The sequence below is a fragment of the Pavona decussata genome, unplaced genomic scaffold (genome assembly GCF_977016875.1).
Source record: "Pavona decussata unplaced genomic scaffold, jaPavDecu1.1 SCAFFOLD_87, whole genome shotgun sequence".
NCBI classification, from domain to species: Eukaryota; Metazoa; Cnidaria; class Anthozoa; order Scleractinia; family Agariciidae; genus Pavona; species Pavona decussata.
The window spans coordinates 4506363-4532026 of record NW_028145504.1 but is presented as its reverse complement, the minus strand read 5'-3'; the positions used below and the strand labels follow the sequence as shown (position 1 = coordinate 4532026).

At 39.0% G+C, this 25664-nt stretch overlaps 2 protein-coding genes across 4 annotated transcripts; one reads left to right on the top strand and one right to left on the bottom strand.

The window, feature by feature from the left end:
- The first annotated feature begins 1536 nt into the window (after positions 1–1536).
- LOC146474910 (uncharacterized) lies at positions 1537–22428 on the top strand. 3 transcript variants are annotated; one of them, XM_085116674.1, is made up of 5 exons: positions 1537–1984; positions 19190–19376; positions 19649–19805; positions 20930–20965; positions 22096–22428. In XM_085116674.1, coding segments are annotated over exons 1-5 (636 nt in total). In that variant the 5' UTR covers positions 1537–1982; the 3' UTR covers positions 22350–22428. The 3 variants fall into 3 exon arrangements, with proteins under 3 accessions (XP_084972800.1, XP_084972802.1, XP_084972801.1); XM_085116676.1 differs by lacking the exon at positions 1537–1984 and adding an exon at positions 13810–13936; XM_085116675.1 differs by lacking the exon at positions 1537–1984 and adding an exon at positions 13810–13936 and having other exon boundaries at positions 20930–20973; positions 22098–22428.
- Positions 2185–5675, bottom strand: LOC146474911 (D(5)-like dopamine receptor). The gene has a single exon (XM_085116666.1). It carries the CDS (start codon positions 3756–3758, stop codon positions 2814–2816), a length of 945 nt encoding a protein of 314 aa, XP_084972792.1. The 5' UTR covers positions 3759–5675; the 3' UTR covers positions 2185–2813.
- Positions 22429–25664: the final 3236 nt, after the last annotated feature.

The following is a 25664-nucleotide window of genomic DNA, read 5'->3' as shown; positions in this document are numbered from 1 at the left end:
ATTGATCTTACACCAAACGATTTTTCTTTCCACTGTATTCTTATTTGATTATCATGGACAACTGTGAATTAAATAGTCAAATTAATATGTATGGCGGCTAAGTACTGGCACCTTCAAGAACGAAATGAAAAACTCAACTACGTTATAAATTCAATTTAAATGTGCCTTCAACAACGTGAAACGTCTTTTGCGACAATAAAGAATTGGTGTCTAGTTTCTGCTGAAAGGGAAAAAAATTTAATATATCTTAACCTTAACGTCCGAAATACATATATTTCAAAACCGAAATGTCACCTTCATTATTAATTCCATAATTCTGTGTTTGTTGCGCGCGGATGTAGTAATTTCCCGCGGTGGTTATTGTGTTTATAAAACAAATATCAACATAGGCTAGTTAAAGGACGAAAATATTCAGAAACAAACGTTGTGTTTTCATTTTACGCGACTATATGGATACAAATAAAACAAAAACAAAAAAAAAATCGCTCGCAGCAACGGCAGGAAAGTGGTTAATATCTTGGTCCGATGTTTTAAAATGTTTGATATAAAATTTGTCACTCCGCTACAATGTTCACTTCATTTTAAATGCATTATTTTCCCTTCTTACTCAGTTGTAGCAGTGTGAGGTGTATGAACGGGGTAGTATAGGTTGATACTGGCTGTCTAGTTTTACAATGCAACTGATCTGGCTGACTATTTTGTTATTCAGTGCAAAATTCAGTATGAGCCCACGTACACACTCGCAGTCTTACAATAAGGGGCTGGAAGAGAGTGCAAATCAGAGGAATGACGCGAGAGAACAACTGAGTCTCTATTACTAAACTTTTGGATGCAGGGGACCACACGACGCAGAATAAACTGTTCTGAATACTTTTCGTTGTCGGATCACTTGTAGTAGAAACACACGTGCCAGACGTCACTTTACGTGTAAATAAACCAAACTGATTGCAGGGCTAACACTACGGCAAAGGGGCTATTTATTTGGGCCAATATTTCAACGAGTACAACTTTCTTCAGAGCCAGAGTTACACTGGCCCTGAGGAAGACTAGTTTTACCAGTTGAAATATTGGCCCAAATAAATAACCCCTTTGCTGTAGTGTTAGCCCTGCAATCAGTTTGGTCTCTATTACTCCTCCTGGTGACTTATTTTCAGCCCACAAGTGGGGAGGGGTGGGGGGACTTATTTTACTAGGGGACTATGAGAGGGGGGGAGACGTATTTCTAATTTTGAGGTTTCAATAAACTTAAATGAAGCTTTTCCATAACTATCCCATAGAACTAACTGAAGCATAGCACAATGGGGTGTGAATGACAGCTTTAGCGTCATATTGTCTTTTTTTACCGTGAAGCGAAAATGCGAGACCGACGTCTGGCTACTTTGCGGATATCTAGAATGATCGAAGAGGAGTCTGATAGGGGAGGTAGATTTACAGGATTATGTTTGTGTCACGAGCTTGGTTGAACTTAAGCCCGACACTTAAGTGATCAGCCACATGAAACCGGTCGTCTGGACATAACTATCCTGCTGCAGCGTGTCTTGTGACTCGATTGAACAGACTTTTAAAACGTGTTACACTGTCAAAAGATAAATTTTTGCTCGATATTCTTTAAACGTCGTTTAGATCCACACCCCTGAGGCAATAAGCCAAGCAGGAAAGCATTTTCTAATTGTTTTTATACATGTATTATTGATTTCCTTTCCAGCATATCATGAAAAACAGAACTGAGACACACAGGAGATAAGAAAGATGACCTCTATGGCTTAACCTAGAATTTTTAGGATGGAAATGGATTACAACTTGACAAACGTGGCCAGGCTTTTTCCACGTGTTTTGAGAATCAATTAATCATACTTTGTTCTTCCTTAAGAAAATCACTTAATATTTTCTCGGTGCGACAGGAGCAAGTTCTTGTTAAAGTAGACTTATAGTAGTTCTGACCAAAACATTTTTGGAGGAAATTCTCAAGTGTGTCTACACAAATGTAAGCTACAATGTTGTGTAAGTAATATCTGAATAGTAATACTAATACTAGTAGTACTTATGACTAGTGAGAGAAAAGGTTAATAGTCGGAACGTTACCACACATCCCATCAGTCACCTCTTCCATTACTGAAAACCATATGGGGCAGAATACCTCAAATCATAAGTGCCCTAGCAGACAAAACAATACAAACACAAGACTAAGAGCTAAGTAATATTATAATTGTTGCTGGTGTTGTTTGGTGTCTGAGCAACATTTGTTTAAAAAATGTGTAAAGGCTGGATTCGTTTCCTGTACGTTTTCCATTTGTCATGCGGGGATCACATGCGATTGGACTTTCAGTATCACGAACAGATCATACGATGAAGCATTTATAATACATTCAGCAAAAGGTTAGCTCTCAACACTATGGAATTGTTTTTTTATTTACATTAGTTGTTGATCTTTTTAGTCAGTTTTAGACAGTCGACCTTAATATTTACAACTATCATATTCTGGCGATAATATCAACCGCTGTCGTGGTGTAAAACTGAATTGTGTATTTCTGTGACCATGTTCTTTAGACACACTTTTTTCAGTGTTTAAAATCTGTGCACTGTCTTACTGGTAGTCATTATAAAGTGTCATGGTAACTGAATAGCGGAAAGCGTTTCTGTAAAACTGCAGAATTGTACAATTTTTTCCACGATAAGATTTGGCTTAAGGCTTTTATTACCTATCTCGTTAGGGGCATCGGGAAACAACTTTTAAAGGCAGTTAGTGTGACCAATTTTTGAAGAGTTTTTTAAAACACATTTGTCTGATTATCCCAGCAAGAGATTAAGCCTGCTCAGAGGTCAGTTTCTTGGTCATCTTCACCCCTTTCTAGCCTCTCTACAATTGTCGGTATCTTCAAGGACGGGCGATATGCTTGTTTTCGTGTCGGCTTGCACTTTCGCAATAACTTTTTCAAGATGCGTCTGAAATCTGGCTTAAAAAATGAATAAATCACAGGATTGACCATGGAACCTAGTGCGATGGTGAACAGTGATGGGACTGTCAGCCACTCAGGTGAGAGTAGCTTCAATAATCCTTGGTCTTCAACAGCAGCTCCAACGCTAGTAAGGTATATGACTGGCATCCAACTTAAGATGAAGGAAATTGCGATAACTGAAAACATTTTGGCAACTTTTGCCTCTGAATCCACATCGCGTTTCCTCTCTGTTCTCTTATCCACGGCACGCCAACTGAGACTGCTTTCTCTTCGTATTCTCTTGACAATGGTCCTTGCTTGTTGAAAGATCTGGTAGTAAGCAACGAAGACAAAAATGTACGGTACAATAACACCTAAGCCTTGTAGCAAAAAGAGGTAAATGCTGTTCGCTAGAAACACATTCTCAGAGTTGAAACTAAGAGGGATGATTGAGATGGCTATCGGAAGAGTCCACGAGGATGCTATAAGTTTCCAAAAGTGTCTCTCCATAACAGTGTGATAAACAAATGGTTTTTTAATCGCCAGATATCTGTCTAGAGTGACGGCGCATACATTTGCGACTCCTGTGAGCATAATTGCAGACACAAAGTAACCTGTCCCATCGAACGTTGGTGCGGCGATGTACAACGGAAGCACAAGCGCACCTGTAAGGATATCTGACACAGCAAGAGACACGACAATTCCATTGGTGTATGTCCGTAGGCTCGTGTAGGAGTAAACAAGCAGACACACACAGCTATTTGTTACAACGATTAGAACAAACATGCAGCCCAAAGGGATCACGTAATAGGTTGGTTGCATCAGTCCTTCAGTGCAGTGCTATGTCTACAATAGCTTGTGTACTTCGGGCGCTGTCTGGCTGTTTAGTTGATTGATATGCTATAAGTGACCTTGTTCAATTATTCGATATTGTCGACAAACTGCATATGTGTCGAGTTAAGAGGTAACCATTGCTGGTGGGTATCTCTCCGCGATGAGGCTCTCCTTCCAAGAAATTAAGTGATGTTTTTATAGGTTTGGGAAATCATCCAAGCGTTCATCATTCCGTGAGTTCGCGTGATAAATTAACCTGACAGATGATAAGACGGCAACCCAATAAAACGTAATGTGGCTAACTATGAGAATGTGTTGACTGATCCGGAAAGATTTGTCACTCTGGAGTGATTCGTATCACATTTATCACGAATTGTCAAATCCGCTTCTATTTCCCAAGCAATCATTTGTCCATTTAGGCCCTGTGCCCCAACGCAACTAACTCAGACAGTTGAAGTGTACTGAAAGTTCTAAAGTCCCCGTTAAAGCCCCAGTTTTTACTGCAGTATCAAGACCCTTTGAACACATATTCACATGGATGTAACAAAATGAATAAACACACCACTGTTTATCGTATAAAGAAAGAGTGTTTTGTATTTGCCAAACTGTACGACTAATGGGTTTTTCCAATTGAGAGGTCAACTGAATCTGTTAGTGTAAGCTGAAGCTTTTATGAGTCATTTGCATTCCGCTGATGATTGTGCAATGGCGGTGTAATGTACTACATCAAAAACAGTTACAAACTGTCACAGATGTGAACTTGTTCATCTCCGGGAGGCATTGTCTCCAGCTGGCGTTAAAACTAAGGATGAAAAAACATCCTGTTTCCTTTGAAAAAGCCTGTGAGGAGGTATATGACATATGAAGAGCGTCTTATGCTGGCTGCTTACAGACAAATACTTTGACAGTAACCACGTATGACCAATTCTTTTTGTATGACGAACATGTTTTGTTTTTATTATAAACTCCTCAAGTGGTTATTTGACTCTTATTGCGAAACCTGCCGAGTGTCAAGAAAACACTCCCTATCTGATCTGCATTCTGGCTAAAAAATTGACATTTTGTACTGCCTAAAACGACTACATATAGTATCTTCGCCCAAAATTTTACTGCCAAAAACTGCAGATACTCTTTGGAACAGAAAACTGCAGATGCTTTGTTGATGATGGTTAGACAGAACTATCTTGGAAAGTAATTGTTAAGTGGCGATGTGATGAATCAGTATCTATTCCCCTTCTAAATTGAGTGCCAGATTCATTCTTAACGCTGAGGGTTAAAATTTAAAGTTGAAAAACGTATAAACAGACGTCGCATGACTACGAAGTAATTCATTGTGTTTTAAGAGCTAATAAGCTTATATCAAATCCTACAACGTTGAGAAAACACCAATAGCACAGAGGAAAGACAATCGGCATTAATCAATGAAATCATTTATGATCGGATTATATTAAACATTCCTGTTCTATTGCACGCATAGAATAAATCATGTGCCAGAACTCAAAACGTTTTAAACTTTGATTGTTAAACTTTCAAATTTTGGCCAGGCTGAAATCTGGAACTTGAATTGTTAAAAACGAGACTGAATCGTTATTGCCGAGAAACAGGTAGAATCACGAAAGGCGATTAATGTGACTCCTACGAAATCACGTTCTGCGGATTAATTAAGGCAAACACTAGATATTCCGAGATAAATAACATATTTGTGGCCTTCAGTTCTTGTCTTATTGATGCCAAAGATGAATCAAGGTCAGAACTGAGACATTGAGACTTGCACAAACAATAGTTTTAACGAACTTTCCTCGTCTAAATGCCGTCTGAATAATACTTAGTCGCTGGATGACAGAGAAGACACGTCTAGTGTTGACCAGGCATTCTGGTTATCCTAAGTCGTGAGATATTAAATAAAGTCAATGAACAACGAAGGCCATCGGACTGAATATAACGTGAATACTAGGAAGGTGTTAGCTTCTTTATTTCACCTTTTTTCAGTTTTCACTATCTTACTCGCATTTACTCAGTGACAGCATACAGCTGACACACTCCAGTCAACGTGCTTGGGATAATTTTTCATCGCAACAAAATCTAGTTAGTTCCAGAAGTATAGTATTAACGATTACATTTTTAAGCTCATATAGTTGAAGCTAAACAATTTTCTAATTAGACACCATGTCCCATATATTTCCAGAAAAAATTGGGGTTTTTGTGATTCCTAAGATAAATGAGGTCGCTCAGTATTCCCACCAGACGAAGTCGGTGACACTCGCAGCGCAGAGTCAGGAACGTTGTTTACACTCAAGTACAACTACATGGAATGGAATACATGCTATATTATCTACTGACAACCGTTGGATTATGAGATATGATTATTCGCTTACCAGAAGAGCCACTTCTGTGAAAAGAGGTGTTTATTCTTAAGCAACCAATCGGAGCGGGTGCTTGCTGATATTCAGGGGCTGTCTGTATGTAATAAAAATTTTATCAACGGAAAAGGAAGGCTAATAATGATAACACTTCCCTCGCGCCTTAGATTATTTTATCGCAATACTCCTTGCACCGTTAACAATCTTTAAATGTCAGGGGCGTAGCGTGCATTTTTCGTGGAGTACGCAGGAAGGAGAAATTTATGCGAGCGCCGAAGGCGCGAGCCGCTAGGGGGATTTGGGGGCATGCACCCCCAGAAAATTTTTATTTTTAGGGGCTCGGAAATGTCATTTCTCACGATTTCCTGGGGACAGTTTCATAAATCAAAATATGAAATGTTTGGTATTTAGTACCTTATGTTTTTAAATGTCAACTTTTGGGGCAATTACCAGTAGGTTTATAGATAATTAACCGAGTGTTTTTCCCAGTGTTCACAAGCAACGGGCAAGACGTCTCCCCTTCAGACGGGCAAATTCTAAAACCACATTGTCAATGTCGACATCCTTATGGTTATATGAATGTGGGGACTGAATTACCAGGGAGGACAACCTCTCCGCACCCAAAGTGCTGCCAAGAGGGGTTTTAATCTCTTCATGCCGGTAAAACCGCGTTCAGCACAGATACGCAGCCGGAGTGAGCAAGGCCACATACATGCCTAGAATTAGGGGCTTGTGAAATCGAGGTTCTTGACCGAAGTCTGAGGCTTTCATTCTCACAGTTGCCATTCCATTTCTGCTTCCATCTTTTGAACTCGGCATTGAACTGGTCCTTTGTGATCTCCATGGGATCATGCCACTTCAAAGCGACGTTTTAATTATAAAAGACGCTTTTCGCCAATATTTCTTTTTAGATTTTCGAAGGTACGCACGTGGGTACGAGCGTATAAGGTCGCTACGCCCCTGAATGTGTAATATCTCACCCAAATCTCGTCAGTGCACTTTTAACTGATAGCTGGATATAACTGAATTGCAATCTACAAGCTTGGCTTTCAAGCAAACTTTTTAAAGCAAAAATGACCTTCACAAAAACCGCTGGCTAGGAAACTGGCCCCAAGTTTTCAAGGCAAATGCAGTTCGACCAGATAAAGGTGTCTGAACACAGTTTTCGCCGGTTTCAGTTAGTGGCACTATTAAGCGCGCGCTAGGGTTGTGGTAGGCAATACGGCGGTCGATAAAGCGATCCCTCAATTTCACATGAAATGGATAATGAAGGTAAATATTGTTCTTAAATAACTAAGTTTCTCGTTTCTGAACTCTTTTTCTTTTCTTTCCGAGTAAAAAAAGTCATTCACGAAGACTTTTTTCATGCTTTTCATCTTTGCCGTGAAACCCAATTAAAGCTACGCATGCGCATTTGACCAAAAATTTGTGACTGGTTGTTTTCGTGGAAATGAACTGTTTTCTAAGGAACCGCTCATTAGAATTTCGTGACATTTGGCATGAAAATAGTTCCCTAAAACCTTAACTCGCCTACAAAGAGAAACGTAAATCTAACAGAGGGTATCTTCACAAAAAATTAAAATGCAAAATCAATATTTACAGGAGATCTCTCTGTTAAAATTACATGAAAGTAGTGCAACTGTGTCAGTGTTTTGTGAGTTTTTCTGAAACAAAAAATGGAAAAAAATCTAATGAGTGCATTTTCTAAAAATAAAGAAAACCTACTATTTATGGACGTTCAATAGTTAGCTGCGTTGCCATGGAAACGGTACTTAGCTCAACAAGACGTACCAAAATACATTCCTTCTTAGTTAGTCTTACACCATGCCAATTTTGGGCGTTCGGAAGTACATAGTTTCCAAATAACGTCTACTAACACCTGTACACTAGAAAACTGTATTCGGCCACCTTAAACTTCACATCTTTAGAAGTAGGAGAAGTTAGAAATGAGATTCAGATCATTGTCTGTGCCTTCTTTTAAGCTGTTACGCGCCTTGTTTCATAATCTAAGCTTAATAAGTAAATATTACATTAAGTAAATAATTTCGTAGGTGACTGAGAAAGTCTTTGGGAGTTGGGCTTTTCATGCCACCAGCGTTAAGATTGTTGTAAGTAGCTAAGACTAACAGCTAAAAGTAGAACTGCGTCGATCTTCTTTTAAGCTACTAAACATCTTGAGGCTTACTGTGGGACCTGAGGTTTCCTTAAGTTGACCGAAGTGACTAAAGTCACCTTAAATCACTTAGCTCAGCTTAAGGCACAAGCATCTTCAAAGTGGCCTTGCGAGTACAGACTTCACCATTCTATAATTATTTATTTGCCAAAGGTGTTTACTGAGACACTTATTCTCCCTCAATGATTCCATTCTTAGTGAGTACCGGTAGGTAGTTGAATACGCAACTGTAGATGAGGAATGTAAGGGATATTTGTCTGGAGTTAAATTAAGTCTACGTAAGTAAAAAACACTTAATTAAGAACAAAACCCTTCGACTTTATCTACATCCATACAGCCCGCTTTTTTGGCGTCAGAAGGTTATCAAGAAAATGACGTTTAATCTAACTAGAACTTTTAAAAGAATTCACCGTAAATTCAACGTCCGGATTTCACTTTCAAAACAAGATTTTTGTCACTTCAAGTTGAGGTTTGGAAGGAATGGCTGAAAAGGTTAAGGTGCATAATTTCCATTTAGAATAATTTATGGTCCTCAAACCAGTATCTTACTGCTTCTACACTCTCTTGTACTGTTAGCGATAAACAGACCGTAAATCCTATTATCAAACAACCTTGAAGTGGGAGAAATGTAAGCTATTTATGATAACCTGAGGCCGTAATTTGCACAGCTGGATCTGAGGACGCGCACGTACAAGTTCACATGAGCTAAATATTTTTATTCTCGAGCAACTACAAGTTGTCAGTCATCTTACTGTTTTTGGGAGATGGCCAGCTGACGGGCAAGCAGTCAGAGTTTTTACTCGGGCCGTAAGGCGGACCGAGTTAAGGTTTCGGTAGGATTATCAAATTCTTTTTTCTTTTTGGGGTCGCGATGGGCCGAGAGATAAGACTTCGGGCCACGAGTTATTGTTCTCAGTCTCGTTTTTTGTTAAACCGCTAACCGGGGAGCTATTTAAGCTAACTTAAGTGCTATTTAGGCTAACCGGAGTGTTTTTAAAGGTAACCTAAGTGCCTCAAGGCTAGTTTTGTTTAACCGAAAATTTGGCAACTAAATCAGTCTATGACCTCGCGGGCCGAGATAGATAAAGATGTCTCACGTTTACTATAGAAAAACAATCAATGTAGAAACGGTTTCTGTCTTCAAATGAAAGGTGAATAACAAATGCTTTTACCTGAATTTCATTTAAAAATAAAAACAGCGAAACATTGAAAAACGTACAAGGATATAAACGTACGCGTTATGCGTAACGTTACTCTAGATCCCCGGGGGGAAGGGGGGTACTCAACAGATGCTTGGGTAGGGAGGTGCAGCCCGGGCGTTCAAACCCTGACCCTGTTTAAGACACAATTCTCCGATTTCCCTATCCCGCTTAAGACACAATTCAAAATTTTCAGGCCCTTTCTAAGACATTTAACCCAAAATCACACCATGAATGATAAATAAGAATACACTAGTTTCTTACTGTATTTTAATGCATTGGCAATCACAATCTGTTTAAGCCATTAGGTCATGTAGGGATACCCTGTTTAAGACAGAAAGTGATGAAATAGATACCCCGTTCAAGACAAAACACCCTGAAAACCATACCCTATCGGGGAATTAGCGATGCTGGAGGTTATCACTGTTAAAAGATTGTAGGCTTTACCCCCGGGGGGGGGGGGGGGTACTTCCAAAAAAATTGGGTGTGCGACCCGCTTCCCAAAACCCTTACCCTATTTATGACCAAAATCTGCGATTTTCCCTACCCTATTTATGACCTGACCAAAAATTTGATACCCTATTTATGGCCTGATAGTGTCTGGTCAACTTCAGTTCAAAACTCCCCTGGAGCCCAGCACGTGACCGGAGCGCGTCACAACCCGTTGCCGTTGCCGTAAACATCATAATGAAGAAGTAGTTTCTTCTGAAAAAACAAAAAACGAATGAATACAAGACTAGAGTGCAAAAAATCGATACCCTATTTATTACCAAAATGGCGGCAAAATGGCTAAAATCGATACCCTATTTATGACCAGAGCGGCTGAAAAACCATACCCTTTGGCGCCGCACATACCTATATAGCCCATATAAGGGAGTACCCCCGCCCCCCCCCCGCACCACACAGTCAAATATGGCCCGAGTATAAGCTGGGAACAGCTTCTTGTTATTATTAGTCTGGCGGGCTGGTCGAAGACTGGGCCGAGCCTGTGCTTGTTCACAAAATACCTGTGTTGGCGGAAGAACATTTTTTCATGGTCGTCAATCAACAGCTGCTTGGAATTGGGGCCAAGCGCGATAGAGCTTTTGTAGGACATTCATGGTCATCCCATCCGGGAACAATTAAAATCAGCCCGTAAAAATTGATTCTTTATTTAGTTGAAAATTCTCGCACAGATGTTTTCCTAAATTTCCCGACAAGTTGTCCAGGTATAGCACTTCAAATCCTGGAATTTTTGTGACTAGATTTCAAGATAATTGACGTTATGTAAATGAAAGGATTTGCGTTACTGTTGTTATGGTAACAGCTGTCGCTTAGAAACCAACCAAAAATTAAAAAAATTAAATTTGCTCACAGATTGAAAATGTTATGAAGTATGAGCGAAAACGAGGCATGCCTTCTTTACGAAATTTTGATTTGAAAAGATTCACTCTAAGGCCTGGAGCAAACGTCGAATCTAAGTCGCCTCGAATTTATTAAAAATAGGTTCGACAAAGAATAGACTTAATTCCAGCGCGGTAGCAGACGTCGAACCTGCATCGATCTTAATTCACTGGGTGCACTTCATTAAAACACGGGAATAAGCACGTGTCCCCGTGCTAGTCACTAGATGCGCGTGTAGTCAGTGCTAGGACTTGCCAGCGAAATGCCGAAATACAGTACTCGTCGGCCCTTTCTTTGGTAATTAATTGCGAAAAAGTGAAGAATCAACGTCCTCGTTTTCTTCAAACACTGAGCATTTAATGCAAATAGGCAATTCGCATCTCAAGCATTTATATTTAGTGTTCATGAAACATGAAAAACTCGTTTCCATCATGTCAGCAATGACTTTCGATAGCTCGCCATTCCCAGTCGCGAAATTGTCTTTGTACATCGCATGCTCGTCAGGGGGGGGGGGGGGGGGGGAGGGAGGAAATAGCGTTCGGCAGATGGGGAAGTCGGTATTTTTTGTGACGTTTGCGCAGTCCATCACATTTGAATCAATTATTTGGTAATTTGCATGATTTATGAATTGAGTTCAGCGCGTGTTTAGAACGCCGTTTGCTGAAACGCGGAACCACTGTCGCACTATCCGACTTGGCAAGTCGAATTTATGCTGGAGTCGAACCAATTAATTTGAGTCGAACTTAATTGCGGCAAACGTCGCACCATTCATGCGCCTATTTCAAAATTAATAGGTTCGACGAATTAAGTTCGACTAAGGCCTAGGGCAAACGTCGAATCTAAGTCGCGTCGAATTTATTAAAAATAAGTTCGACAAAGAGTCGACTTAATTCCAGTGTGGTAGCAAACGTCGAACCTGCGTAGACCCTAATTCTCAAGTTGCACTTCGTGAAACACGGGAATAAGCACGTGTCCCCGTGCTATTAGGGACCTTACGAAAACACCACGGCGCAACGGCGACGACAACAACACAAAAAGCTTAATGAGCAAAAACAATCGCTCTGCACGTGCGTTTTAAATTTTGGTACATTTCTTTGTCGTCCTCTGCAAAACAACAACGTGAAATGACCAAATTCAAGGTTCTCTTACCAATTTGGTTCCTGGCTAGTTTGTCGTTTGTGTATACAAGTTGAATGAGTTAAAATAATCGCGAAGTAGCACAAATGAAATAAAGTTATACTTTCAAATGACGTTTGCGTTGGCGTCACCGTCTTGCACTCGTAAGGTCCCTATTCACTCGATGTGCGGCTAGTTATTGCTAGGACTTGCTAGCGAAATGCCGAAATACAGTGCTCATCGGGCTTTTCTTTGGCAATTAATTGCGAAAAATAGAAAAAAAAAAACACCCAAACACTGAGCATTTATTGCAAATAGGCAATTCGCATTTCAATCATTTATATTTAGTGTTCATGAAACACGAAAAACACATTTCCATCACGCTGTGCGATGTCAGCAATGACTTTCGATAACTCGCCATTTCTGGTCGCGAAATTGTCTTTGTACAGCGCATGCTCGTCAGGGGGGGAAATAGCGTTTGGCAGATGGGGGAGTCGGTATTTTTGTGACTTTTGCGCAGTCCATCACATTTGAATCAATTATTTTGTAATTTGCATGATTTATGAATTGAGTTCAGCGCGTGTTTAGAACGGCGTTTGCTGTAACGCCGAACCACTGTCGCATTATCCGACTTGGCAAGTCGAACTTATGCTGGAGTCGAACCAATTAATTTGAGTCGAACTTAATTGCGGCAAACGTCGCACCATTCATGCGCCTATTTCAAAATTAATAGGTTCGACGAATTAAGTTCGACTAAGATTCCACGTTTGCCCCAGGCCTAAGGTCCGAATAAAGTTCGCTCGAAACGTGAGCACTCGAATATCTTTACGGTGGCCAATTCACGGCTTTAGTTATTAACTCTGTTGATAAACCAAACATTCGTTTCTTCTCCCCACCGACGCAGCACCACAATTTCTTTAGAAACTAACCCTTATCCATGATAATTAAAAAAGCGGTCAAGATAAAGGAAATTTTAAAATTCATAAACACATTAGTGTAACCAACCCATTTCAATCAACTTTCAAACTTAAGTTTCTCGGCATTGTACCCTTTGAGCATTCTATATGTCGTTTCACGTTGAGTTAAGCCTTTTTTTTTCTATATGTTTGCAGATCGCAATAAGGTCTGCGATCGTCTGCGATCATATGGAAACTACTTCTGCGATCGTCTGCGATCCTGCGATCGCGATCACAGACGATCGCAGAAGATAGAACCATGTTCTATCTAAAGGCTGGTTTCCTGATGACCGCAGACGATCGCAGACCTTATTGCGATCTGCGATCTGCGATCCGCGATCATAAGGGCAATTGTAAGGCTGTGTACTGACTAATGAACTTACAATTACCAGGCAAATTTTAAACTTTTTTGTTTTTGTATTTCAGAATTTTTTTAAAGTCCAAAATTTAAACAAATGTCTAATTCATATTTTACTAAGCGATAAATCAAAGCTATGATAATATGTAATTTCTTCAAAACAGAGCAATAAAGACATTTTTGACATTCAAGTATTGATTGTGTCAGAAATGTATCAAAGGCGGCCTACACAGGTTAATAAAGCTTTAAAATCGTGTGCTTTGCATCACAAAAACCTACTTCTCAATTTTTCTCCCGACGTATTTCAAATCAAGACTTACATGTTAGAAAAAGTAACCATAGACAGTGTTATGTTTTTAAAAATCTTAGCAAATTAAAATTTTATTAACGGAACAACTGAGCTACTGCCACCCAGCTTTATTTGGCTTTGTCAGAAAATTATAATGCTTATATAAACAGAAAAAAAATATATTAAAATAACGACTGAAAAATAATTTACGTATTAGTGGGCTTCATATATACCCTAAAAGTCCAATCACCTCAAGTCACAAAATTTTAGAAGAGTCTGCGAGATTTCAGTGCACAAAGCAGGAATTTCCAAACCCTATCTTGCGAACACAGGTACAACACGAGAATCATATAGATCACTTTATTTTGTTTCTAAATTTTGCATTTCGTACAGACAGCAAAACCAAAACCATCGAAGGGGGTCTTATAGAGAGGTAGCGCCTTTTCTTACTCCACCACCCACTTGCAGGATTTCCCCTGCTAAAACGACTACTGTAAAGGGTGTTAACGTGATTTAGTGGTACCACTTTCAAACCAGTGCGTGTTGATTGCGGTCCCTTCTTGTGATTCTTTATTTGTTAACATGAGTCATTGCTGGTGCGAGTTCATCACGGTAGCTGAATCCGATTACAATTGCTATTTTAAATGCATTACCATGTAAGCCCGGTATGACTGTTTGTTTCGCCTTCAGCTTCATGTCTTTCGCTATAGAAAAAGAATCCCGTCGATATAAAAACGTATTCACTAGATTTAAACTAAGTAAACAGTATCGGATCAGAATGAACGTCTTACCTAACCAGCTAAAGTTTCACCTTAAAACTTCGAGTGTCCTTTAATTTGGCATCCACGTAAAATATTCAAATCCACAGGTTCTGCTTATTTAAAAAAAATTGTTTCTAGAGTTGTCGAGGGATACCGCAAAATATTAGGTATTAACACAGCGATAAGCTCTACTTTATTTACCGACTCGAACAATCGTCCGAGACATTTATTGCAGACTCGATACGTGATAATGGAGCACCTAGCTGGTATTTCAGCTTAGTAATTTTCAAAGCCAAAACGAACACTCCTAAGGTTCTTAAAAAGTAACCGTGAGCATTTGTCACTGAATAGCTTATTCATGCACCGTTAGAAGTTTGACAATTTAAATTCAATGTAGAAGTGAATTGACAGGTCTGTACGACTCCCACGCTGTTTTCGTTGTTAGGGGTATATATTTTTAGTTAAGCATAAACTAAACCAGTAGATAATATGTTTTGCGCTCTCTTATTGAGCACTAAAACTCGTTGGAAAGTGCCTGCTATTCAGATTCAGCATTGTCGAGGATTTCACGTGCCAGACTGGTTGGAATACAATCTTGGACAACTGAAATGAAAAATTAAGACCACCAAATCCCCCAAGCTTCTATGATGGGAAAATTGGCGCGTTTTGGTTTGCGCGCAAATTCAGCGTTGATTACGTCCAAGATTGTAGCTATCTACTGGTTAGATACATATTAAAACAATTCACATCTTTTTTGTATCTCAAAACAAAACTGATTAAATAGAACAAACAATTAAACAAATGCGAAAAGAAAGCCTGAAAAAATAAATACGTAAATAGAAAATAAATCGTGCTAGTGCAACGCTCTACCAACTGACTTACAATCTCTCGTGTTGTTGTTCCCCCAATTTTTTTAGGATTGCAATAGCCCTTGCTGAGATCTGCTTTTCTCGCATAATCATAAACCGCGCAAAATTAGTTTGGTATTAGTAGGCACCGTCCTTTAATGGTACATGCCGATCAAATGGAAATTTTCCGGAACAAATGGAATAGACCCTTTGCATAAATGGCACCCAAATTTAAATAACAATACTTGATACATCCTAAGCCTCGTGTTTATGTTTCCAGACAAAGGATTTTTCACATGAATATGAGGCTTAGGATGTATAAAGTATTGTTATTCAAATTTGGGCGCCATTTATGCAAAGGGTCTATACCTTCAGAGGTACTCCTCTTTTGCGTTCCAACCGGTTGGAAAAGAAATTCCCGTTCCATTTACTCAAAATTTCCATCTCTATTTTGTTGTCTTCTTGCGTAATCACATATCATAAGATCTACCAATGAGATTGCACGCTTGGAACTTAAAACGAGGTTCTTTGCCAGATGGAAAAAAAATCTTTCTTACTTCATTGGAAAATTTCCGAAATTTCTGACCGAATATTTAGCTATTAAAAGTGGAAAGCGGCTATTCTGTCAAGTGTGGCATTTTTACCAATCGGGGACAAGCGAAAAATATTTTATGTATTATAAAAGAGCTGATCAGGGGGGGCTAGCAGCGAGGCCTGGAACCGAGTATTGATGATCGCCCCAGTTAAGAAATTTGACCGAGCGAGACTAAGTACCGATTTTTTGATAAACAAACATGGCGGCGATTTTATGTGAAGGCGCGTCTGTGCGGATTCGCAAATAATTTGGCTATTCGACGTCCAAACATCACAGGAAAGTTTCGGTCTCTCTTTTACCTGAAGTTTGGTCATCAAGAGGGATCACGGATGCAAATTCTGCAGCGAAAAACGAAAATACTGTAACCAACGACCCACATAGTTCACAGGGCTAGACCAGTGAGACTTCTTCCATTTCACTTTATCGTTACCTTCCCTATAGATTTTTTCATTTAAGTACACTGTAGAATCTCTCCTTTTACAGCAACTACCCACTGGGAGTCAACAAACTGTGGATGCTCTGATGATCTAATTCTCTGTTTTGCTTAAGTTAAAATGTTACTGTCATGCCCATACTCTCAACAACAGATTTTTCTTCTCTAATCTCTTCTAAATGGTGAGCAGTTGAGAGGTGATGTTAGCAGCATTTTGCTCTTCAACTTTGCCGAGTGAGCCACAAATATTGACTTTTGAATTCATTATGTATGCTTGGTAATAAATCTCATCATTTTAAAGAGATGAAGTTATCTTTCATTAATTTAGATTTTGTCTGTCATACCTCTGGGGTGAGAACTGGAACATAAAAGAGGCAGGGCGCAGCAATACTCCAGCCAGTCATTACACTGTGCAAGTGTGTGAAAACGTGCAGTAATTGCATAATTTACAATATGCTAATTACACTTGACTATGTTACACAATATGTACCAATTAAACAGTATTGCAATATGTTACAGTTCTGATGTATATTGTCATGTTTTGATGACATAATTATACTGAAGAGTAATGTGGTCAGCAGGGTTAATCCTCGAGTTGCTAGAAACACTTCAGTTATCAAGGGGTGATAATTTACTTTTAGATTGTCTTCTTTGAAATGGCGGTTCAATACATAGAGAAACCATGGTTGATTTACCATCCCGGAATCTATTTGGTACTGTATCTCCCTTGCAGTTGGTTGTTAGGGTGTATTCCCAGTAGCCCCATTTTGGCATCCACCAATGGGGGAAAACCACCATACCGATACAGGTGTTCATGGACATCTGTATTGTAAAGGGCGACAGGTAATACAATAATATTTACATGTACCTTCCAAGGTTTCTGCACATGCATGTGGTTTCTGCAAGATCTCATTGTACCAGTACATTGTTCACCCGGTGCTACTGAACTCAACTTCCCAATTTTTTGCACGAGAGAATAAGGACCTGAATGTCTTTTCACGTAAGTTAATCTCCCCATACAGACAAGAGACAAACACCCTTGCAACCACTCATACAAACCTGGTAGCTCTATTCACAATAATGTTGAGCAATCTTCTTCTGAGATCTTTATCAGCTATCCTTTCCAGTTGCAAAATTTTCTTATCCAAACATTTCTTAAGGACTCAAGCCGTTTTCCTTGTGTATGCATTTAAACAATTTGTGCATTAAAATTAAACTTACAGGAATAACTGTCGTCACGCAACATTTAAACAGAGGGAGAATTCCGTAAAATAAACATGCTGTTTCATTCGTAACGACGCTTTCAACAGTTGATACGCATAAAATGTGGCGCAAATACTTTTAATACGCTTACATTAAAGTTCCAAGCCGATCTTGAGAAATAAGCTTACATTCTGGGCTTTCGCGATGACAGTCGTGAAACACTGCGTGGCTTCTAGTTTCTTCAGAACTGAACAACAATCGAAATTGAACTCTACTATTTTGTCGACGTACAATATCTTCCTGAGACGACGAAAACCATAATCGTTCGCTACACTACAAATCATATTCTTCACCACATACACTCGCTGAAAACATGTCGCTCGCAATTTCATTGCTGACGACTCTACTAACCTAAAACAAAGCTGGCACCTCATTCCAGCGGTCTTGATTAATCGCAGTGTTCAAACTTCGTACTACCGCAAAATAACATGCTAACAGTAAAGTAACAATGACTTAATGCGAATGCGTTTTCCTCCGTCGAGTCGCCACAGACAAAATAGCATGAATCCTTCGCATTTCGCGCATGCTCGTTACGGTTTTCGATTGATTGACAGATTTCTTTACTGGGGCGATCATCACTTTCCGAAAAGCGGCAAGATCAAAGGCAGCTGCCAGCCCCCCCTGGAGCTGATATCCTACGTGCAAACCAGAGAGTGTGTTACTTGTAACAAAGGAAAGTTTATGTTATAAACCTGTCCATTTCGTAGTAAATATTGGACAATTTTTGCTAACTTATACCCGTGAACTTACTGACGTCACAGGTATTTTAAAAAAAGCTTAACAAAAATAGCTTTAAAAAGCTTGAAAATGCTATTAAAAACTTTAAAAGCGCTGTGTCAGAAGGAGCATTTCAGCGGGACTATCCCGAGATGCGCAGAACATATGCGCAATGTCAAAAGGAGGCACCGTCGTTATTAAAGACTTAACATTTGCACCTGTACTTTTACCAATCGCGCTTCTAAACATTTCATCAACACTGTACGTTTGAATTGATCTTTGGGTTGCTTGCAAATGAATAGATTTATCTTTTGTAAAGGCGACCTCCTAGATGGAATATTAAAAAAAAGAATTGGAAGTTACGTATGTTCTTGTTAGCAAATAACAATAAATACCACCCGTATAAAAATACTCCACAGTAACACATTATAGTTTCGTTATAAGGTAACGCTAGGTCTATTTTAAATAATTTTAATTGACTTACATATGAAACAAGCAAGTACATACATCATTGTGAACTTCACGTCTTCTAGTTGAGTAAAGTCTACTTTGAACGCCCACTAGAATATGCGAACCGATCCTCTCTTGATGTTGCCCGGGGTGGCTTATTGTGGAATTACAAAGGTTTTCTTACTTGAGACCTTTTTCAATCAAGCATTCTTGAAGAATTGTCAACTCGAACCTCAATAAAAGGTAATTTTTTACACAAAAAGTCTTTGCTGCACACTGACGCGAAACATTGAATAAACAACGAGAGATATGTCCAGAAACGCATGTTAATTGGATACATGAACTGTATGATAGACATCGCAGGTGTTCCCTAACCTTACTTCTTACTAAAACACAATTAATTCTGTCATTCAGTGCTAGGTAGGTGCATTTCTGGACACAAGAGAACAATAAGCGTTCTAAATTAATACCCGTTTACGATCCCACATTTACATGTCCACTTTCTGTTGCTCACACAGGTGCAGAGTTATCATGAATTTGTCGTTTTCAACGTGTTTTTGGATACTGGCTGTTACCTCTTCTTTGTCGGTATCAGCTGACGCAGCGGCGAGCTGTGAAAAAGGATTGGTTCGGAAGTGCTTTGGTCTTTACCGAAGATATCTCAGACAAAAACCATCTTACGAGGACCACTGCTCACGAGTGCAGGTGAAAAAACAAGTTAAAGATGTGCATTCTTTCCATTGATTTTGCAGACTTTCTTGAAATTAAAGTGTGACTGACAGTCTGAAAATACAGTCGCGGAGTAACCATTTCTACTCCCTACCCCCACCCCCTCTCTCTCCCTCCCTCTCTCTCCTAAAGGTAGGACCGTGTCGCCATGCAAATTACAACTATTGCGTAGAACTTAAATGCGCTCTGTTATACTCTTTGTCGCCAGTTTTTGTCAACCCTAACCTTTGTGTACCTTTTCACCACAGGTGGTTGTGTCCTGCTTTGCAGAAAGTAAAAGGTGCAAAGGGGAAGCAATAAACCTTTATCGTCTCTGGATTCTGAGAGAAGCAAAGTTAGAATTCCAACTGAACATCTGCCCGCGAGTGAACTTGAAAAAACTTAGAGAAGCCTTGGGCGATACAGGTAAAAGATGATCAACTCGGCTCTTCTCTTTAATTGGACTATAACTTTATTGCTTTGACTCTACCTATTCACTTAAGTTTTGCCGTGTATTCGTGAAATCACTGAATCAGGTACATCAAGGAGCGACCGCGCCGAAGGCAACGAGAATGTCACAAAGCAAAAGGCCTAGGTTTCAGGACCAAAAGCAATCGCTCTGAACGTGCGTTATACCGTATATTTTGGCACATTTCTTTGACTTCCTCTGCAAGACAACGTAAAATAGCAAAATTCAAAGTTTTACCAGAGGCGAACTTGAGTACACACTCTGGTGAGTGGTGAATTGTTCAATCCCTTGCTCACTTAACTCGAACGCAGTTCCTACGAATTTAGTTAAGAGTTCAAGTACAAGTTGTGCGAGTTGGAACAATCGCGAAATCGTTCAAATAATGAGAATTTCAGAATAGTTTCAACAATTATTTTTGTTGGTGTTTTGTGCCATCGGCTTTGCTCAACAGTTCCCTACAGATTGCGGCACATGCGGACGACGTGTAAAACACTTCCCCATACCCTTAAGCGTATTTTGCCCTAGCCTTAGAGAGGAGGAGAACGCCTGGGGACAAGGTTGCTTTTTTATCCTTCTTTTACTTATCTTTTCTCTGGTCAATGATAACAAACGCAAACATTGCAATGAACCCGCCAGAAAGCAAAGTAAATGCAAGTAGCTGTAAAATGCTATCGGATTTGGTTGTTCTTCTAATTGGTTCAGGAAGTGACGCAAACTAACTGAATCAAAAGTAAAATAACTATTTAAGTGTCGAAGTATTTAGCACTGCAGCGCTAATCGGGGACAGTCTCTATAAATCAGTCAAATAAATATACAAATTGAACATAACTTTTGTTAAGAATCCCAACTGGTGGGAGACAAACTAGTTGGCTATTTACAAAGCTTTTTTTGGATTAAAAAACGGGGCTACTGTGAAAACAATCCAAGAGCCCTAACCACAAGGCCACACCGCCTCTGTTGTTAAGGTGATACAAAAGCAAACGCGAATAGCTATCAACGAAATTGTTCTTTACAATTAAAAATAACAATCGCACTAAAGAAATAAAACTAGTTATCAACTTAAATCATTTATTTCTCGCAGAGGTGGCCAAGAGAGAGGAACTGTTCGACGACGTCGGTAAGACAGTATTTACAGCACTATGACCACTAAGGTTAACAACCACAGTACCTTAAACTTTGGCATTAAGAATATCCATGGATTTTTTTTTCCTGGGACGTGAAGTTTCTTGAGCTTCGCTTTCGGAGCACTTTTTACTTTTTGGGACAGCTAATGCCTGTAAACAAGAAAAAGAGACAAATGCCCGTCCACATTTTCGCGCCAAATGAAGGTTATTGTTTATCAGGAGGCTATGAACATGAATTCCTGTGTTTATATATTTCCCAATTTTAGATTGGGCATATTGCATTACGTGACGCAATAGCAGACAAGGGAAATGTTTGATGAGTTATAAAATAGTAAAGTGCACCTTCCTATGACATAAAGTGTGAATTAACTTATAGTAAAGGCGACCTAAATCGAACAAAAGGTGTACTATACATTGAACAGCCTTCGTTGCAGGCGCCAAACGTTTATCGGTCAGAGGATGTGGGCTGCCTCCTGTCTCCTATTTCAATCCGTAATTTCCAGCCAGGCCATACATTGTATAATGTAACTAGTATTGGGTCAGTATTCAACGCAAATCTGCTGTAATAGTTGCAGAAAATAAAGTGGAATTCTTATTTGCTTTTAAGTGAACAGTTTAACGTCCCATCGTGAAACTTGTCTGCCAATATCTCTGTTATGGCGACTACAGGCTCACGCGTCATTCCGCCCCAGTACCTCCGCAGTCTGACTAAGTGCGAATCAAGTTTCTTGAAATAATGCCCCGTGCAACACCCTTAATGTGCAATGAAGAGACCGAATACGTACACAGTTACCTTCTTCTGCTCCTCTGGAGGGGGTATGAGTGGTGCTTGATCACACAAATAATTCTTGTGCCTTTAACCCCGAACCGTCTTTGGCGCTATTTGAACTTATTATCGTGTTTGCCAATTTTGTTGCATAACGCGTTGAAAGGCTTTTAGTTTTGTTGTTGTTGTTGTTGTTGTTGTTGTTGTTGGCACTTTGTACTTTGGGCTTTATTTTTGTTCCCTTTATTGGATTTTTAAAATTATCTTGAAATATATATTCAATGGCTTATCGAAGATGTCTTTCAGTTAGTTTGCTGCGGGAGTTTATTTTAATATTTTATTCATTTATTTTTGTAGAGAACAGAGACGCTCCCAATCCTTGCGCCGCCAAAGTTCACGAGATATGCAACAAACGATTTCTGGGTTTGCTGATGAAAAACAGACGCATTTGTGACGATGCGGTCGAATGGTTCAACTGCTACAGCAAGACCGCAACAGAGCAGAACTGCGACTCACCGATCCTCAAACAGTATGAAAAATTTGTGAATAGGGTTGCAAGGCAACTTTTCAATGTCGCCTTGGGTGCTGATTCTTGTAAAGAAGAATTGTAAAAGATTTGCCTTAAACACAAAAGTGGCAGTTATAAGATTTATTTCAGTGTACAAGGAATAAATGCCAAAGCTGAATATATGTTTTTGGATCATCACTTGTTCTTTTTGTTTAGTTTTTTGTAATATTCACGTTGCAATAAGGGAAATATCCCGACGCTAATTGGTTAGCGAAGGATTAATTCAAACCAAGAGAAATATCCTCTACTCAGAAGTAATGCATCTTTTCTCTTTTTCGTTGCCTCTTCTTCGTGACCTGGTCTTTGGGTGGAAACGAGGCTGGAGTTCACTTTGTTTCAGGATACAAACTTCATTGCTTTTCATATGTAAATGCTGACTATTTAGCGACAGAACAACATCGTTTTCGTATAAAAAGCAGTGAAGGTTTTATCAAAACAAAGACAACTACAGCGTTCATTTAGATGCCAGGTCACTAGGCACACAACTGTAAAATAGGCTTTTTTCGGTCGTGGGTTCGATTCCCGCCGAGGTTGGAGATTTTTTTCTTTGCTTCGTAGATCTCCCATTTCTTTACTTGGGCTAACGCCCAGCAGGGAAATTCATGGGTTCTCTTTAGCGCTTAACTTCAGGGTTAACTATTTGATCCTCTATGTGCACTAGTCTTAGGAACTATCACGAAAGATTAGTATGCCATGAAAGGAAAAAGGATGAAAGCCAAAAGTTTTATGAAGGACAAGATTTGGTGGTTCCATTGTCTGCCTTGAGACGATGCCAACTGCTACTATTACCAAGCCTTATGGGCGGTGGTTCCTAATACAAAGGTACTTTTGCAAGGTTTATGGCTATACGGGAAAAGTAGATCTTAACAAGGGCTATTGGAGTCCAAACTGAGTAGAAAACTGGGGGTAGCCAAGCACTAAGAAATAACTAAAAAGCGGTAATTCTAAACAGCTTTAATATATATAATAATATATGGCATTTGTCAAGAAAAAAACTGTTAATGATTATTTCTGAAAAATGCGTAGTTAAGTTAGCGCCAATTTTATTTGGGATTCCAAGACCCCTTCGGCTTTTCCTGCAAGCCATAAACTGTGAAAAAAATACTATTGTACTAGCTGGTGCTGTTTAAAAAACAAGGAAAAAGAAAGAAAAAAGAACACTAATTTGAATAAATATGACAAACTGTGAAATGTCGGTATCATCAATCGCGAAGCCCATCAAAAAGGTAAGTGCTATTTTCAAATCAACCATTCTGATGTGCTTGTGTAAATATCATTTGCTTTCACCATTATCATAAGTATACTCGTGTCTTTCCTTCCGCTCTGGAGGCAACTTCAACATCAATATGATACAGAAAAGCAGGGCTGATTTTTCGGTTGCATGATTAGAAACAATATGTCATATTTTCAAATTGTAACCTTTTTCTTTTCGTTTTCAACGTTGTAACTTTAGCTGTATTGCTTAAGCTTATGTTATTATGGTGAATTCTTTTGGCTTTACAGTTATTTTCTGTGCTGTGCGTTTCGAAATTTTGGATTTATAATGTAGGTTCCTGCCGGAAAACCGGCCTTCCTTTTTTACAACATTGGTTCGTCAATTTATTGTGATTAGATCCTTACTACAGGATGATACAATGGTTCGTGCAAACACAGTTACTTGTCTTCAATTACAGTATCACACTGAAAAAAATGTACACGTGTATGGTACCATCGGATCCGGAAAAGCATACCACTAAACTGGAAGGAAACACTCTTCACGTTAAGGCTGTTGAGCATGGCAGTAGACGTATTGAAAGAGTTAATAAAAGACCTTAAGTGAGTTTATATTGACTTCCTAACTGACGTTTTGAGTGAGTTTCCGACTACGTAAATGTCACTTTATTAATTACTTATTTTGCTATAAAGTTACTTTACTATTTCTCCTTAGACAATGATTGATACTCAGTCTGAAAGCAAAAATTGCCTGGAGGAATTCTGATGCCGTCTATTCAAATTTTGTCTGACGCCACCTACACACCAATGGATATCAGCTGTTCACTGAAACTTCCTCCTTTCAACTCGCGAATAGAAATAATATATATAGTTTTACATTCTATGATCTCTTACTTTTTGAGTTTGTGGATGGAATACTTGGTATTGTTTGTTGTTGTTGTTTTTGAATATTTAGTAAATTCCACTTAAATCTGTTATTTCTTTACCGCTTTGAGGAGATAAAACGAAAAGATAGAAAAGCGAATTTAAATCTTCAGTAAATCGATATATATATATATATTGCTAGTGGCAAGTGCTGATTTAATGATTTAATTTGAGTTCTAAGAGTTCTAAGACTAAAGCTTGTGTTTCTTCGCTTTCCCCCAACTACTCATCGCTCTTTCTCTCTTTCGTGCTGGTTGAAAGATCGGTCAGGCCAAAACATTTAAAAACTTAAAAGGAAATGACCGATGTTTGCATGGTTTCCAACAAGAATTGCAACTGTACTTCTCACTAAGACAACTGGCATACCAAGAGGAGAAACACAAAGGATAATTAAAGTTATTGCTGCTTTGAGAACATCATGTTCTAGCTAGCTGCCTGTAAGGAAATAGTGCATGAAAATATTTGTTTTAGGCCTCCATAATTAAAACAACTAACAAGAAGCCTTCGGAGCTAGCAACATGCCGCCTTAAAGGGACAGTGTCACTTTGAATAGCCAAAAAGCACTTGTATCGATGGAAACGTTTCTGAGTGAAATAATGGTGCGATTTTGTTAAAAATAATCTTGCTAGTGCAGAGAAACTAGTATCATTTATGTCTGCAGATGGCTGGGATGGAAATGAATTGCTATTTCAAAAACAATTGGCCAATTTTTTTCAAGTTATCCTGTGAGTTTTAGAGAAATCGCTGAAAACTGATTATAGTTTATCCTTCCTCGAAGAACTCATTTCATATTTTCGTAGGTTTTCTCGAAGAGCGATTTCACGTTGTAGACGGGGTTCCGATTATTTTAAATATAATACTGATATTTTAAGTCGAAGGACAAGGCAAAGTGACCACCTCAGGCTGCCGTCTGTAAAATTGGAATGTACAAAAAAGGCATTTTTTTAATCATGGATGTATAGTTATAACCGTAATCCTCTTTAAATAAAGGTATCTCTCTATCTATCTATCTATCTATCTATCTATCTATCTATCTATCTATCTATCTATCTATCTATCTATCTATCTATCTATCTATCTATCTATCTATCTGTCTGTCTGTCTGTCTGTCTGTCTGTCTGTCTGTCTGTCTATCTATCTATCTATCTATCTATCTATCTATCTGTCTGTCTGTCTGTCTGTCTGTCTGTCTGTCTGTCTATCTATCTATCTATCTATCTAT